The 18,081-nt window shown below is 37.6% G+C and overlaps 1 protein-coding gene and 2 long non-coding RNA genes across 4 annotated transcripts in view; 2 read left to right on the top strand and 1 right to left on the bottom strand.

Moving 5' to 3' along the window:
- The window catches only part of LOC145657565 (uncharacterized), a 128,762-nt gene extending 127,250 nt beyond the window's left edge, over positions 1–1,512 (bottom strand). For both annotated transcript variants that reach the window (XR_014123371.1, XR_014123372.1), the window contains exon 1: positions 1,396–1,512. This is a non-coding gene — a long non-coding RNA (uncharacterized LOC145657565). The remainder of the gene's footprint in view (positions 1–1,395) is intronic.
- Positions 1,472–3,437, top strand: fkbp7 (FKBP prolyl isomerase 7). The gene is made up of 4 exons (XM_027021988.3): positions 1,472–1,743; positions 1,923–2,074; positions 2,544–2,671; positions 2,792–3,437. The coding sequence occupies exons 1-4, from the start codon at positions 1,523–1,525 to the stop codon at positions 2,951–2,953; spliced, it is 663 nt and encodes a 220-aa protein (XP_026877789.1). The 5' UTR covers positions 1,472–1,522; the 3' UTR covers positions 2,954–3,437.
- A 6,152-nt stretch (positions 3,438–9,589) lies between these two features.
- Positions 9,590–15,182, top strand: LOC145657657 (uncharacterized). Its single transcript, XR_014123532.1, has 3 exons — positions 9,590–9,807; positions 11,274–11,420; positions 11,515–15,182. It is a non-coding gene; the product is annotated as an uncharacterized LOC145657657 (long non-coding RNA).
- Positions 15,183–18,081: the final 2,899 nt, after the last annotated feature.

The following is an 18,081-nucleotide window of genomic DNA, read 5'->3' as shown; positions in this document are numbered from 1 at the left end:
GGGACCACCAGGACCTGGTGGCCATGCAGGTGCAATGGGAAGACCAGGACCAGCCGGGCGATATGGACTACCAGGACGAGGTTCTGTACACCTGCTCTTTATTAAAAATATATATATATAGAACAAGAAGAAGAACAGTAATTTACAAAAGCATAGTACCAGCATAATAGCATAGCGATCACAGCAAGAGGGTGTTTCTAATACTTGTCACACCATTGCCAATATGGGTATGCCAGTATCAGTAAGGGCTTCAGAAAACCAGAACCTCACTTAGTATGAAGTATACAAAGTTATGGCTCTTAAGAATGATTTGATATTTATTTGTTTGTTTGTTTGTTTTTGTTTATTTAAGTATATTTAATACATGGGCACCAAGGAGAAAAGGGGGTAATGGGTTCATCAGTGGAATGCAATTGCTCCTGGGCAAATACTACTGAGCCAAATCACAAAATACATCCACAATCTGTAAGTTCTGCAAATCACCTTCATAAAAGTGGAGACAATTTTTCAAAATCATGCATAACCATAAGTAAATAGTTAATGATCACAGTTAGACCATAATGACTGGCAAAAGCTTGATTATATTAATATTTTTATGTATAGCACCACCTCCTTTGCTAACTCCCACATATTATGTTGTAGCACCTCTATATTGTGGACAGTGAAGAGGATATGTCAGATTTTTCATTAGAAAATACGATTATTTTAAGAAGAGACACTCTCATTCTTCATGTGTTCATGGGCTCTGATTAGAGCAATATGCAGGTCAGTGTGTTTTTACTTGATATATTAAATAAGTGAGAATCGCATTCAAACTCCTAATAAATGTTTAATGTTTGTTTTTTCTATGCCTGCAGGACTCTGCAATTTGGATGAATGAAGTTTTTATTTCTCACTGTTCCTGTCACAGAATGTTGTTTATTTTATGAAAATGAAAAATGTAAATGTAGGAAAAGATTTGCAAAAATTATAGCTCTGCAAAAACAAGCGTATCAAATTGTTTGCATTTTCCTGTTCTAGCATCTTAAACTATGAGCTCATATGAAAAATAGTCTGATCTATTTATTATATATTTCCTGCGTGACAGAAAAAGTACAAATAAATGTTAAATAAATGTCTGTGCGTCTTTTCTCAACTGATCCATTTAATAAAGAGGATAAATCTAGATTATGAACGCCATCGATCTCATCCTTTTGGAATAATACTGCAGTAACCCATTGAAGACAAACTGGGCGTTTTTCTATTGACGTTGTTGTTTTTAACAAATCTCAGGAGTTTTCGACTGAAATGTTGGGAACTGTTTTAAGTCCATAACACATTTGCCTCTGTGTGAAAAGATGCAAACTGCACGTTTTTACCGTTATTTAAGTTGTCATACGCATATCAATAGCCTACCGTCTGACGTTCGTTCTGGAAGGGTTGCACTTCAGTTCTCGTGAAGACAGAGGGGCTTTGCGGAAGAGCTCGGGCGGCGCCGATGCCGCGTCATTTGTGAGGCCCGACAGCTTTGCCACGCAGTCATATGTGCAAGATGTCCGAGCGGTCTGTTATGTACTTTATTCTGTGCCTTCAGATCCTAAATGCCTTCGTCGACTTAATTTATGCAAGTGAATCAAACGCTGATATAAAAGTGGATATTTTGTTTGTCCCAGAAAACTGCACCCAGAAAACAAAGAAGGGAGACTTGCTGCACGCACACTATGATGGATATCTTGCAAAGGACGGTTCTCAGTTTTACTGCAGGTAAAACATTACTCTGCAAACAAACATTAGCAGCTACCTAGCTAATATATTAATTCCGAGCCATGCAGTGGTTAAGTAATTCGAATTTTTCGGAATTAGTTTGCAAATATGTTATACTTAATTTATGACTGTGTCTAGTTATACACTTTTATTTGCATCATCGTCTCCTCTTTTTTCAGTCGCTCCGCCAAAAACGGCAGTCCGCACTGGTTTGTTTTGGGTATCGGGGAGGTGATAAAAGGTCTGGATATGGGGCTAAAAGACATGTGTCCTGGCGAGAAACGAAAAATCACAGTACCTCCCTCGTTAGCGTTTGGGGAGAAGGGGAAAAGTAAGTTCGCCGCTTTGACCATCGCCTTGATTCCCGCGACAATTGCCAGGTTCCAAGTAGCAGCAGTTAGCATTTTTTAAACCTACTCATAAATGTGAATGGAAACAAACGTAATGATCTATGTACTGTTGAGAGATACCGCTTTTATGCTCAAACATAGAATCATCATAATAAAAAAACACTTTTTTTCTGTAAATCAATAACAACAACAATAATACTTTAGAATATTAGAAAACACCCTATAATTAGCCTACATTCAAACTTATTCGCCGACAGCGGGCGCCATGCTTGTTTCTTCGCAAGCAACATAAATCGACTTGATTATGGAATCCAGCCATATTAGGTTTAATAAATGTTCATATGATAAACCATTCCTAATTTCGGCATGATCTATTTCTTGTCTCTTGACTCTTTTCACCCCACCATTTCTCACGGTTGTTTCTGTCCACTCTTCTTTTCATCACCACAGATCCTGTACCACCCAATGCCACTGTGATTTTCGAGGTGGAACTGTTGCATGTACGCCGTGGTCCTCACAGCATGGAAGCCTTTAAAGAAATGGACATTAACAATGACCAGACCCTGACGAAGGAAGAGGTCAGCTAAATAACATGAACACATGCAGTTACCCGTCAGTGTGTTTCTGGCCCCATTATAATGACTTTATTATAATGACATTATTACAATTATAATGACACTCTTGCGCTTGTCTCTCAGGTGAAAGACCACTTGAAGATGGAAGCGAAGAAGATAAATGTGCAGAAAGAAGAGTCCTACTTTGATGCTGTGGTTACAGATGTGTTCTCCAGGAATGACAAGGACACAGATGGAACTTTGTCACTTCAGGAGTACAACGTCTATGAGCATGATGAGCTGTAGCCACCATTAGAAACTACACTTACACATTTTCACGTGTTGGTGCACTAGACATTCCTAAGGAGGAGGGGTCTAATAAAACACCACTATTGTGACACACACTTTTAATAAACTTTTAATAAAGTGTTTTTTTGGGGGGTTTTTTTTTTAGTAATTGTGTTTGTGTAGCACAGTCAACACACTTGTACGGGTTGTGAAGGGTTTGAGCTTAAAGAACAGTGGAGGTGGTACTAGGAGGGTCACTGTACTGCAGTGTTATCACCTCTGGAGGACAATATTATCTGCTTAGGTGTCATCCAGCAAAGAGTCCCCTGAACTCTGCAGTACTGTTTTCCTCCAGGAACGTAGCCTCATTGTATAGGAGCTATAAATTTGATTTTGACATTTCAGTTAATGACTGACATCCAAAAAGCAAGTAGAGAGTTCAAATGAGTATCATTAACTGATGTATGTCACAATGGCTAAATATAAATATTTTTAAATATGTTCTTGGAACTGGCCCTGCTCTTAAGTTCACCAGAGAGAGAGTAACAAGGTGGATGTCTTTATTAGATGAGTTCATGGGTCAGATCATAGTGAGAGGAGTAACGGCAGCATGGGGGACGTTTCTCCTTTTTTTCTGAACACTGATGTTGATCGGTAACAACAGACAGTAACAACAGACAGTAACAACAATCAGGAGCTTTAGCAAAACATTCTTACCCACCCAACTACTTAAATAAATAAAGAAATAAATTTAAGACAGCACCTTAAAGTATACAAATTATTGTGTTGGTCATTCACTTTAGAACAACTTGGTTTCCCTTGACCACTTAAAATCATGAATAAAAGTATATCACACATGAAATCCTTAAAAGACTAAGTATAAAACTAAGTCCTGTGCTCACTGCATTAATCACTTTGTATTTTGCAAATTGATAACCAAATTCTCAAAATATTCTCAAATGACAATTTTTGTTGCAGACTAAGCAACAATTTTAGTCCTCACTATGTTCACACAAACAGCGATGCATGTGTGTTAGAAAACACTAAATGCAACTGTCATTATGTAGACATTATTTTTATTTGACTGAAATGCTGGTCAAGTCCAAACTCTACTGTTGTCAGCTTTGTCTTTCTACATAAAAAGACCTGTGATTTCAGTGAGGGACTTCCCCAGTAAAATTATGATAAGCATAGATGCTGTAAACCCTATCCTACTGGAGCATGTCCTGTCAAATTATGGTTTATTGCCCACCAATGCATGTCCATGGAGTTCCTAGCCCTTATTCCCCGGCCTTAACACAACTGCATTCTGAAGGTGTCTGGCTAACAGCTCTGGCTTTACTGGATGCAGTGGATACTGGTTGTGAGGGCTGAAGACAGCTGAAGAGAGGGCTTTTCCTGCTGTGTCATGGGAAATGGACATCAGATGTGGCTTTAATGAAGTGGCTTATCAAAGAAGAGGGACCCGAGGCATAATGAGACACTACAGTCACTGTGGTCATTTCTATGGGATCAGTTAAATATACACACATCTGAATTAATACTTCTCACTTGACTGTGACACAATAGCCAAAGTATTTTTTATCAGTAAATTTGAATTTATGTATTTTAAGAAACATGCTTTTGTACTATTTGTGTGGGTGGGCATATCTGTGGTTAAGTATTGTCAGAAGCTATATCTACACAAGTCCAGTTTGGTGTGAACACTTAGCATGTATTGTGTCAGTGTTATGCAATGATTGCAATGCTTAAAGGGAGGTAATCTTATTACAGGATTATTAGAAGGATTGACTTTGTTTTGATGATGTGTAGAATGTTTTGAGAGTTTAAGAGTTTAATTTGCTTGGGTGGTGGAAGTATTTTGAGAAAATGCCTTTTCTTTTGGGAATTGCCATTAAAGTTTTGACAATGAGGTTAGTATTTCAAGAACTGCAAATAGTGTTCTGCACATAATGCAATACATACAAAATACATTCACTAGGTGGCTCTCTAATGCAACAGATGCAATAAGATATGCAACAGCTGCAGAATGAATGTGCTAAATTAAAATGGCACAACTGGGTGTGTAAGTGAGAGGGGATGAACAACACTGAAAGACAGGTATAACGACAGAAACATCAGTTACTAAGTGGCATATACTGTGTTGAGTTTAAGATTTTTTGAAGGGTTTTGTGTGCAAGTGTCTGGAACTGGTTTTGTCTGGAATATATCTTCTTTCATGACTATGACACACTGTCCTTTATCTTGAAATGTCTTCATTTGAAGCGAGAATACTATTTGAGCTCTGTTTAAAAGTTAGAAACGAGACCCTCTATTGTTACAAAGAATGACGAGCATTTACCTGTGGTGCAAAGATGAGGAGACCAGAACAAGGGGACACATCTTTGTAAGTGTTTATGTTCAGCAACAGCTGAACCAATTCCTTCCCAATATGAAATCAGCAAACACCACAAAAAAAGGAAAAAGAACTCATGACGAGCAGAAAGCTGACTTTACCAGCGACCCTCTTGCGCTGCAATGGGTTTCCCTGTATGTAAGTAAAAGCTTCCAAACCCCTTTCCCTTTCCCCCACTACTAGAACCAAAGACATGACAAAAGCAACATGCTAGCCAACATTCTGAGCAGAGCCAGACATGGGTGGGGGAGGGTTAGGTCAAAGAGAAGAGGAAGCAACACTGAAATGCAGTGAGCATGCTTTAGTCTGAAAATAAATTCGACAAAAGGACACGCCTTAGCAGATATTTTTCTCTTTCAGGTTACCAGAATTGTTCAACAACAGCTTTTTTCTGATTCATTTACACAGATGAAAACAGTTCTGATATTATTACGAGTCCCATTTTACTTCCCCTTTAACCTCTGTCACTGGCCTTTGACATACAGTCGTTTTGTGGGATGTTGGGATATCCAGTGGTTGTGGTGATTACAGGTCTGACAAAGTAAATGTTACTTAAAGTCCACCAGAAGAGTGCTAGGTTAAAGGAGATCATTTGTTTCACACCACACATCAACCACCCCAGGTTCCCATGGGTTTAATAGGGTGTTGTCCAATAGCATTTAAAGAGTGAACACATCCTAAATAGATTTAGAGTGTTAGAATGTAGTCAGGTTTCACCAGGAGTGTCTCAGCATGAAGAAAAGTAATATTTAAGATGGTTGATCATTGAATTTGAAATATTAATGTGTTAGAATATTGGCTTCTTTATGCAAATTTTGGCCTGTATAGACAAATTCTCACGCATTCAGAATTCGCTTGCTGCACCCCTTCGGAATGTGTTAAACTCAAAACCCAACAGCATTTAGAAAAAAGTCCCAGAAAACCCACCCCATTATCACAAAGTGTCTTTGTAGGAGATTGAACACTTCTATTGTATACTATGAGATTCAGCACAGTTTCAGAAGCAAGCCCCAATAGATCTGTTAAATACTCACTCTCATTATATGAGCGTCATATGTAGAATAATTCAATTCACTCCTAAACTTTGAACAAGAAAAAGAGGAAGACACAATAAAAGTCAGATATATGCTCCATTTGCTATTCTTGAAGAACAAGATAACATTCATTACAAAGGAATGTTATTTCTTTAATATGTTTATTCCACATACATTTGCTAGAGTGTAACATAAAGCAGTCAACTGCAATGTACAGACTGAAATAACATAATAATAAAATAATAATGTGCCTCTGGTGGATAAAAAAGGGAAAGCAAGGACAAGGCCAGTTTCTTTTGGGAAAGTTGACAAGCTGGGCTGCAAATGTGCATTTGCTGAAAAACATGCCCCTAGAGACACAAGATATGTTTTTCCCATTTTCAATCATTTAAAGAAACCAGAGACAGAGTTGTTCTTGTAACTATAATATATTGATGTGCACTCATGCTGTGGCCAAAAGGGGTTCCTCATTAAATATATCCTGCTTAATGAGGAAAACATACTAGATAAAGTACTACACCAACAAGGAAAAGGAAACTTGCATAAAGTTGACCCTAAAAATGAACTGGAATGCCTTGATGGCAAACAAAAATAACTTTTCAACAAGCTGACCCAAAATGTGAACACGGACATGCAGAAAGACCTCAAGTACAACATGTACATTAGAGCCGTGCAGATTAGTTAAGTGTGGTCATCTTTTACATAGACACTGTCTGTTGCTTTCATCAGCTTTTATCAAGGATATTACAATCATGCCAATTCAACATTCAGTTGCAATTAGTGAATTGCATTTTTTTCTCATTCTGCATCTTTTTGATCCTGTTAAGATCAGTTGCTCATGGGACTCAGTAAGCTGACCAGTGTTTATTTTCACATATGTGAACCAAAAATCATGTCTGCACGTATGAGTGAAACAAGTCCACTCTTTATTGAGTCAGCAATAGAAGAACGTCAATACCTCGTGCAAATACTTAGCCATAGTAACATGGGAGACGTTAAGGCTAAGGAAAAGGATAAGAGAGGAGAATAAGGGAAAAGCCAGTATTCTCTTTTCATTGTCATTTGTTTTGGTTGTATTTTTTAAAAGCCCAAATCTAATAAGAATAAAAAATCCTGACACTGTTTCTTGTTTAGCCTCACAAGTGAGATATGGTATTTGTTTCAACTACCTTTTATAATTCTTGTGCGTTCAATTATTCAACATTAGCAAAACTCTCTAAAATGACTTTATTTACAAGTATTTACAAGTAAGACTATAGAAATGTCTCTACCAACTCATCAACACCAAAACAAATCCAGCAACACAGAGGACATTAAATTAACTTGGATTAAATGTATAGAAAACCCTCTGAATTATAGATATATCCACTCTTCATAGTGGTAGACATGTTTTTGTTTTTTGATTACATTGTTGAATGTGATGGTGAAAAAGCAATATGACACCAACACCACCCTGTATTGCTCACTTCCATCCACCAGTGTTGAGCCAAGACCTTGCGTCTGCCAGGAGGCCATTTAATTAGCCCACCATCTTGAGTCCAAAATGCAGAGCAGATCTCAGCGTGCGCTGAGGTCATCCACTGACATTTATCATGACTGCACAGCTTTAACCTCCACCCCCCATCCCCGGGAACCCATTACTCTACTCTCTCTCTCTCTCTCTCTCTCTCTCTCTCTCTCTCTCTCTCTCTCTCTCTCTCTCTCTCTCTCTCTCTCTCTCTCTCCCTCCCTCCCTCCCTCCCTCCCTCTCTCCCTCTCCAGACAGGACATAAAGGCTGGCCAGTAATGACAAAGTACTCCGTGTACTGCATGTCTTTGTGGAGGGAAAAAACTGGAATAACTGCTTCATGTTCAGAAAACTTTGTTCAGTTTAGCATTACCTTAATACAACAGTGTGCACAATTCAAACTATAATTATGGTGTATATATAATATGCTAATTTATGCAAATTAAATTTCCAGGGCACTCCGAAGACAATTTGAGTAATTTCATGCCAATTCAGACCTGGCATTTAAGGAAAGAGCCATTGCACGCTACAGAGAAGGTGCAGCAAACATGTGGGAACAGCAGCTGGGCAGGGCTATATAAATAATGCTCTCCTTGGCTGTCATTACTCAGCCATCAGATATTTGTAAGACAGCCTCCTGGGGCCACCTTTCCTCCGCCTCTACTCATCAATCAGCCCCCCCTCAAAAACAAGAAATAACATTTGCCTAAGACACATTTATGATTGTAACAGCTGCGTCTTTAGAGACATACAGGACACTGTAGAAACAAACAGTTGCAAAGAGAGTCGGGCTGTTTGATGCTAAGTACATATCCTACAGAGCAACATTTTTTCCCAACTGCACAATGAATGGAAGTGTACAGATTAACAAATACAAATAATGCAATAATACTAGTAAATAACTTTAGGACCCTGGTTACACAGAGTTCAGGAAGCTCTAAGTAAGCAAAGCTACTTTATTAGCGCTGTATTCGAAACAGGTAAACACAAGGTGAAATAATAAACATCTAAATCCATTCTTTAGCTTGACTCAGTTTTTCCCCTTGTTTTGAAGTAGTGGTTAAAAAGTCTTCGGTTTTCCTGAAACAGATGTGGGGAGATGGACAACAAAGATACGGCACCACACTCATGTCACCTTTAGTTCTAAACTCCTCTCACTTTGAGTGAGTACGCATATTCCTCCCCTTCCAGTGAGACTCCTTACCCTTATTTGTAAAGGGGGAATGGGTGGGGGAGGGAGTTCTCTGGAATAAACCATTCCAAGATAGAGGAGGGGGCTGAAAAATAACCTACTTCAGTTCTTCCACTGTAAAAGCATGAAATCATGCTTGGTTGTTTTATACCTAGTAATTATCATGGATTATTGAAAATGGCTTTTTGCTGTAGACTGTGGTATGTTTTCTCTGTCCTGCAAGATGAGAGTCAAGTACTATTTTATTCATTTTCACTCCAGTGCAAAGCTCTCTCTCTCCCTCTCCCCTTCATCCAGTGCAAATCTCTCTTTCTCTTATAATCCTAAATGGTCTATTCAAACTGGAATCATGTTATTGGGATTATATTGTATTATACAACGGTTAGTTCCGACCTCATAAACTGATTGGTTAAGAAGCGTTCTAACCATGCTGATATTCAATATAACAGCATGGGTTTTTCACACCAAAACTGTATCACCCCGCTTACACGTTACCAAGTAATGACTAGCTTTATGTGCCTGACAATTAGTTGTTTTGTGCATATACACAATGGGAAATAAATACAGTGGATGAGTATTTATAAGACAACATTTTACCTGCAGCCTGTTTGGTCAGACTCTGTAGGACATTGTGACTACAACTGCTAATCAAATTCTGAAGGCCAGCATTTGAAGCGAGCCGGACTGTTTGATGCCAACCGCACACCCTGCAGAGCAACATTTTATTCTAACTGCACAATGAATGTAAGTGTACAGATTAACATATACAAATAATGCAATAATCCTAGTAAATCACTCAATTCTATCTTTTCATCCTTAATACATTTTACTGTTTGTTATTTTCACCTTCATTTCAACCTAACATTACATGGTATTGCCATATATATATAGTCTATGGGTAGTGCTGTATAAACCTTAGATAGCTAGCTATGTATTTTGTGTTAGGCAGGCAACTGTTACTGTTACACAGCAACTAGGTATGTGCTGTGGAACTACTTTTTGGTGGAGGGAATTGCCAATATTAAAACATATGCTATTTAACAATACATTTTTGGGCTTCTTTACTTTGTTTATTTTATAGGACTGAGGTAGTGTGTTATTCACGATAACACAGTCTCTTGAGTTCTATTGCTTAAATATTGTATAAGGTTCTATATTGTGCTCTGTGAATTAAACTGTACATGTACAGTGCCCTCCATAGTGATATGCAACTTGCTCAAACATTTTTCTTATAGGATAATGTTAACTAACTCTCCTGAACGCACTCTGAACCTTTGTCTTTCACCTCAGGGTGTGTCGGACACATAAGAGCTTCCTTTAGAATATGATTTACAAAAAAGATTGTCTGCCAATTTTCTGACAGTCTGTCAAGTCTCAATCTAATGCTTAAATTACATCAACCCACCCCCTCTCTCCTGCCTCCTTCTAGAAACACACTAATGCACAGTTTCTCTTACATATTTTCATGCCGAAGAATAACTTCACACTACTGTAAATCAATAAGCTGCAAATGTACTATAACTTGTTTCTCATTACTCGACTATGCATGAAACCATAAATGCACTCTGCACCAAGATTTCACTCATATGACTTGTTCAGATTAGTTTGGGGACCAGGCCCAACAGTCAGAAGGATATATAGGAAGGTTATAAGGAAGGTTAATTATTTACACTGCATTCAGGTTGGTTCCTTTCTCATTACATCTCAGAGCTCCAGCCCACTGAATCTGGCACAGGCCAGAGCTAAGACTGAGTCTCTCACATTTTCCAGCCATCGACTGCAAGGGGCCAGAGATGTCTGAGAGAAAACACGTTTGGTAGTCTGAGAAGACTTAGTCATAATTCCACACGGGGTTGCATGTTCCTCTCAAGGCATTACATGTATTATTGGACTAACTGGAAAACTCTAATTCTTCTCTACATTTACCACCTCTATTCCCCGCTCGTGTCAAGAGTTTAAAAATGTGCTGTGAATGCACTGCAGGGATAAATGTACATCAGTGGTCACTGTTCATCTGGAAACAGCACAGCCATGTCCAAAAAGAGCACATGTACAACCAGGTCCTTTAATCTCTCTTATCACCAGTCTCTTTGTTCCTTGTATCTTACTTTCTTTACCACCCCCCTCCCCCCAGAGTCCTCAAACTTTATTTTAAACTGAAATTATACTTAATAATTATTCCTGACCTCAACTGTCCCTCTTTTCCAAAGGTTCTGGAAAGACATGCTCCCTTTTACACTCCCCTCCCAGAGCCTCTCGGCCACACCGCCTGGAAACTAAATAAACTTCTCAGCATTCAGACAGACGACCACCCCTCTCCACACCACCACCACCCTCCAACCAAAGATATCTCAGTGGTGAGTCATAATCTTGTGTGTTCCAAGATTTTCCAATAGGTGCAAATTATTCCCTTTAACCATGTAAAATGGGTTTCACTTGTGGTTTCCATAGACACACAACTCAGAGGCAATCACCTCCTCCTCATTGCATTTCCAGCTATGAACTATGTGCAGTTTTGCAATACACACCTAACAGGATTCAGTGAAACCAAGTGAGGCTTTTATTCGCAAAAGAGCTTTCATGATTTCTATCGATCTGTACATTTTTACAGTTTGCATAGAGGAACTTTGCTATATAATCTCAACATTGCCAGGTAATGAACTTTGTTATGAGCTTTGATGGAGGTATTCTTTTGCTTCATTGCTTCTTGTTTACATGTGTAACGTGACACCACAGTAAACACTGAAATACAATTCCCTGAAAAGAAATGAATGGGGCAGGTTGTAGAACTATTTTTTTGCCATCATATTGCTGCTTACAAGACAGATTATGGGAGACTACTGAAGTTGTAGACCAACATTGGAGAAATTCAATAAATTATAGGAATTTCAGTGAGACAATTTTAGCTGAATGAGCAAAAACCAGAATGTTGTAGCGTTTTCAAAAATGATATATGGGCAAACTCAGAGCCTTTAAACCTTATATATAATTTCTCATTTTTAGTCCTTTAACTTTGTGCAGAATTGAGTCTCTGTGTAGCATGACAGCTCCCTTAAAATTGAAAACTAACTTTTATGTAGCCCATCTAAACATTTTGAGAACTTCTTCTTAAATCACTAACCATTTTTTCATCAGCATGGAAATAAGGTGTCCTTGGACACAGTTTCTGGTAAGGTGTCCTTTACCTCTGGTACAACAGAAGTAATTACTGTGGTACTTCCATTTTTGCTAGCATACTATTAGTCCCAGAATAATGTGCAGGTTAACAGGATTTTCAGATGTGACAACTGAAATAAATACAGAGTCTTGAAGTCCCAAAAGAAAAGGGAATTTAATTAATGAAATCATGTAAACAAAAACTATGACTAACTACGAGCAAAAACAAGAAGTAATGATTTATTCACACAATACTGTCTTCTACAAAATGTAATTTCAGTACAGACTGAGATGAATGACTCAGATGACATAGAATGACTGACAGAAACAACTGAGAGGAATACTAAAAATATATACTGTGCAGTTAAACCTTTTGAAAAAATTTTGTTTGGTGTTTGTTAACTTACCAATATGTTTATTGTTCATGCATTTGTTAATTTCTGGAATAATCTGAAATTTTTTAGTCTTACAACATGCAGTATCATGACCAGGGACATTTAATCCATCATGGTATCCTTTGTTTGAAATTCAAATAGAATCATGTAGAGGTTATTCAGTGGGTATGACAAGTTACTCAAATGTGCCAAGCTTTTACTGACATAACAATCATCAAGAAAAAAGGAAGAAAAGGCTTGGAGAATCAACTAATCTTATAGATAAAGAAACTTCTTTCACCCATCCAGCATAAATTGTTCTTATGTGGGCATTCTAATGGACCACATAACACAAGAGATTCCTTAACACGTGTGGCAGTAACACACCTATGGCAAAAGACAACAGTCATGGGCCAAAGAGCACATGGTCTCAGTCTTCATTTAGTCAGGGTAAAAGTAACCTAAGCTTCATGTAGCCGAAGAATATCCCACAGGCTCTCTGAAGGATTCAGATGTCTGATAAAATGTGCACTGAAGATTTCAAATGTCAAAACAATGTCAAATGTCAAAACACTATATCATTTTGTAATGTTGAAAAAGGAAAACATCCAAAGTTATTAAAACTCATATGAATCAGTATGTAGTTGTTCACTGTTGGAGGTAAACAAAATCTGTATGTTCTCACATTTCATACTATTTTTCCTTTATTTCACTGGTCTCACATGGTGCACATGGTGCACTGTAATGTAAAATGATAAAGAAAAGAATGTTTAGAATGAATTTCATGGCCCAGTCATCATCAGCCAAAGAACCACCAATCATCCATTTATTAGCATCACCTGCAGCCATCCCTCATTTCACTCCTATTTAAGTCCCAGAGGTGCCTATATCCAGTGCTTCACATTCAAATCTCTATAGCTATCTGCCGAGCTAGCTAGTCTGCTGTTTATGATGCCGTTTGTCTTATTTTTGCTGCTGGTGCCACTGCTAGTGCATTTTGTTCTTTTTTTGGACTTTTCATTGAAATCAGTTCCCTGTTACATTCACTCATGTCTAGCTCTGTGCCTGCAACATGTCACAAAAACAATGATGTTTCTTTATATGAAAATGTCACCCCATTTAACAGAGCATGCAGTAAAGTTACCAATGTCTTCAGTGTTTTGCTGTTTTGACCCTTTTACCATCTTACCATCTTGTCTTATATTTTGTCAGATGGGAACCAGAAAGAAAAGCATTAGACTTTTATGTTGCATTTGAAACTCTGGAGTCAAATGGTGCTTGGAGCAAAGTGTTATACTTAAAAGTAATAAGAGCTCTGGGCTCTACTAGTTCTGGAGGAAAGATTCATCAGAGTTTAAGGTCTGATTGCTAAAACTGTTTACAGCAGTATTTGACAGCTGTTGCCATAGAGACATAGACCAAACTAAGTATTTCCATTTTATGTAAAGCTAGTTGCAAAAGAAGAGGGACCATTCTTTTTAAACCAATTTCTGACTAATGATGTTAAAGACAGGAGCTTAGAATCAGAGTCAGCTACAGACAGAGTTCAGAAATCATACTGACACAAATAATTCCACTGATGAAAACCATGAAATGCAAAACAAAAATGATAATTACACAAAGATTCTACATCACCCTGATAAGCATTCTAATTTGGGCTGGTCACATGTGTAATTTGAATAAGGTGAGTTACAAATGACCAAAGGAAAAATATGTTAGTGATTCATTTTTCAAGGTATCCCATTCCATAGCTGCACTACTGTTAACTTCTCAATGATCAAAAAGTAGTGCACACGTATGCATATAGGTCACGTAGGAACCATGCTTCCTGCCTGTGAGACCTTCACTCAGCTGGCTCTTTGGTTATAGCACAAGTTTGTCACTTGGCAGATTTGGGTTCTAGAGTGAGCATGATTGCCGTTCTTTTCCATGACTACAAATGGAAGTGGATTGGTAATGTGAGATGCTTGTTACATGCCATCAAGAGAGTGCCCATGGTTAGAAGACACCCCCCCTGCCCCCTGATGTGAAGCCCATGGTTTACCAGAGGTGAGGAACATGGATGTGATTCTGAAGGACATGTGTGACATGAGCCATATGTGAATTTTATACAAGTCTGCTCCCTGAAGGAGAGGTCCACGTGATGGAGAGCAAGAGTCAGGAGGTTCAACATGTGTTTTTGCTGCTGTATCAAATAGTGGGCTCTTTGGTCTGGTGGTCAGAGCTCATGTTTAAGGCCAGACATAAGGGCTTGCCATTGCTCTACTATTATTTTTGTTCATTTCATTTTTTTTTAATTTCTAGGAGCACTTCTTATGGTGTGCTGCAAAATTAAAAAGTTTTGGTACTCTTTGCTCCTTTGTGTTATATACCTCTCACTGAGCTAATCTGTCATTAGCGAGAATGATGATTATGGTTCCATATAAACAGGTGTCAGGGTGAGTTATAATTTTACATCCATCACATGAGCTCTGTTTGCTAAAGATCTAGGGAGAATACAAACAAATACGCCTTGCATCTCAAGTTTTATTCACCTTTTTGTGAATGTTGTATAAGAAAACCTCAGCTGTATTTTTTTTTTTTTGCTTTTGTGTTACAGGTTTGATACCTTTGATGAATATTCATTTTTTTTTAACTATGACTACAATAAAGTGAGAACAAAGTCAATATGAGGTGACCATATATAGTCAATATGACCTGGTAAGATGTGATAACATCAAAGATACCAAAGATAAAACTTTATTTAAAAATGATTTGGTCTCAAGGGAGCACATGCATAGAAATAATGGAGACCTTCAGAAAGCTGCAAGACTTTGATTGTTTGCCTTGAGTGCCCTCCAAATGCAATCATTCCAACTGAGAACGGGACTTTGCTCACAGTGTCTATCACACACCAACAATAAATTAGAGCTTCTGCTCACATACTCTGTTTCTGTCTGTTTACTGTGGAGAATTTCAAGAAACTTGTCAGTACTTGAGCAAACCTGGCCTAACTCCAAACACGGCATTCCTCTGTATAAATCCTTCATTGTGTAACAGTGGATGGTGCCGTGCAGAGTTCAGAAGTTGTCACCATTCCCAATTCCTCCTGTGGATGTTCGCTGTCTTTCCTTTGTCTTTCATCAATCATTTTAAAGCTGCTATTTAACACTGAAGATCTCAGCTCTTGGTATATATAATAAAAGAGCACTGCTTTTTATTACATGTTAGGTCGAGTCTCAGCAAGCTTTGTTTGCATGCAAACTTACATTTATCATTTACATTTTAGAAATGCATCTGGAAGGTTCCAGAAAAAATGCAAACTTTGCTGAGTAGCCTAGGAAAGATATCTCATATGGCAGTATAATAAAGCAGGTATTGATTATTAGAATGTTTTCTGTTGTATTGTTGTAACATTATATGGTTTAACAATGGCAGTTATACAAAGGACCTGGTTTTCAGTCATTTTACATGGTGAGTCAAATCCAAGATCTAGGAGCAGTCAAACAAAAGCACACAGAGGCAGAAAAAAGGGGCCATAATTCATTCTGATCTCTGCCTCTATGGCTTCTGCCTTCCCTCTGGCTATGTTCTCTGGTCCTGGGCAGCCTACTAAGTATCATACTGAAGGCCTCTCATTCTTCTCTGATTAGAGAAAATAAGATTGTTCCTTGCAGGCCATGTTGTTGCAAGGCTGAGACTAACTACAGGCAACACCATTTATGGGCAGGGATGAGAGCACAGCTGGATTTCTATTCAAACCCGCCCCTCCTTCCTTTACACTGGCCACGCCCCCTCTCTCATGCCTTGCCCTTTGTGCCTTACAAGCACTCTGGTGGGGAGTAAATCACCTGACTCTCTGGGCTCCCCGAGAACATAGCTCACAGCTGCTTCCTCTTATTCTGCTCTGAGATTTGAATATTCTCACTAAGAGAATCTGTGAAATTAAGGACTCGAATACAAAATATAGCTAGTCCTTTTAAAAACATTCAAAAGCCTTTATAAAATGTTTGCGTTGACTCAGGTAATTCAGACTCTTGCCACTGTGATATTTATGTGTGCAAACTGACAAGAGTTAGCATGTCTATATGTTTGCTGTATAATTTTGGCCAACAGTGTGTTTAAATAACCTACAGACTTAATATTGTCAAGAAGTGATATTGTAATAATTTCAACACATCTTGCTCTGATCCTAGCATTTCTAGCATTACAGTCATCAGGACTGTAATGCTAGAAATGCTAGGATCAGAGCAAGATGTGTTGAATATAGGAAATATAATTTACAAATTATAGGAACAGAGACACTTTTTTGAGATACGTTTGACCATTTCTGCTTGTGTGCTCGTAATCAGACATAAAAAGCATTGCACCTTTACTGCTAACTCTGTTCTATAACACTTCAGATTTCATTGACTACACTGTCAGAACTAATTGCATATCAGGACCAGCAAACACAAGTGCCACAATGACTAATTCAAGTTATCTCATATGTTGTTACAGTCATGCTGTTCATCAAATCCCAGAGTATTAAAGGCAGCTTACACTTCAGTAAAAAAACAAAAAACAATTTTCATTAGTGTTCACTTACTTTTACAGGAATATTCAGATAGTTTGAGAATTTAATGGAATATTGATTGAAGATGTTTAATGAAATATTCCAAAACATTTTCAATGGATAAATTGACCAGTCATATCATATATTATACAATTAGTAGAATCACTATGAAATATTCAACTATAATTTGCAATCTATATTCTATGCAACCATCGGTTAAGAGAAAAGTGCATCATAAAAATATTATTATTATTATTATTATTATTATTATTATAACTATTATTATAACTACTATAACTACATAGTTTAATTATAATTACTTTCTTTAACTTTAGTCTCAGATAAACTAACAGTCAACTGAGTTCACATGTGTTTTTATGGCTTTGATATGTAATCTCATCTTTGCATTTTGTCAAAGAGTAATAAATAAATGCATCATATTTTACGTACAAATATAATGAACAGCTTCTCAGCTCAGATTTTGCTAAAACTTTACTCAAGGGTACACCTACATAAGCTCTTCATGACAACTGACTTATACATAAACATTTATAAATGCTTATTTCAACAAATTTAAGACATCATAAAAGCTGCTTTTGTTATCTATAATGTAAAGTTGACCCTACCTTGTGAACTGACACAGATATTTGGATGTGTCATGACACCTTGTGCTGAAAAAAATACTCTAGCTACCAGCTTATCAGTTATGAAGTCTGTAATGCTTAAATGAGATGCTCTGTGTTATCTACTGTACTGTCGTAACAATGAGATGAAAACCTGCTGTGTAACACATATTTTGGTAAGTCTATATATGTTTTTGACATTCACATATAAGTTTTTGACATTCAGAGTTTTTACCGTCACTATTTAAAATGTTATGTTCAGAAATGCTCTGGGAATGAATAAAGATATGCTGGCACAACATAAGACGGAAATAATTGCCCCCAAAGAGAA

This window comes from Electrophorus electricus, chromosome 4, assembly GCF_041902795.1.
Source record: "Electrophorus electricus isolate QZ-2024a chromosome 4, ASM4190279v1, whole genome shotgun sequence".
NCBI lineage: Eukaryota > Metazoa > Chordata > Actinopteri > Gymnotiformes > Gymnotidae > Electrophorus > Electrophorus electricus.
The sequence above is the reverse complement of the archived record's forward strand: the minus strand, read 5'-3'. Positions and strand labels throughout refer to the sequence as shown.

What these genes read in the sequence shown, in the direction of transcription:
- fkbp7 (XM_027021988.3), top strand. Translation starts at nt 1,523, where the DNA reads ATGTGCAAGATGTCCGAGCGGTCTGTTATGTACTTTATTCTGTGCCTT. An exon ending in GGTTCTCAGTTTTACTGCAG is followed by an intron (nt 1,744 to 1,922) that starts GTAAAACATTAC and finishes CTCTTTTTTCAG; the next exon opens with TCGCTCCGCCAAAAACGGCA. An exon ending in AGACCCTGACGAAGGAAGAG is followed by an intron (nt 2,672 to 2,791) that starts GTCAGCTAAATA and finishes CTTGTCTCTCAG; the next exon opens with GTGAAAGACCACTTGAAGAT.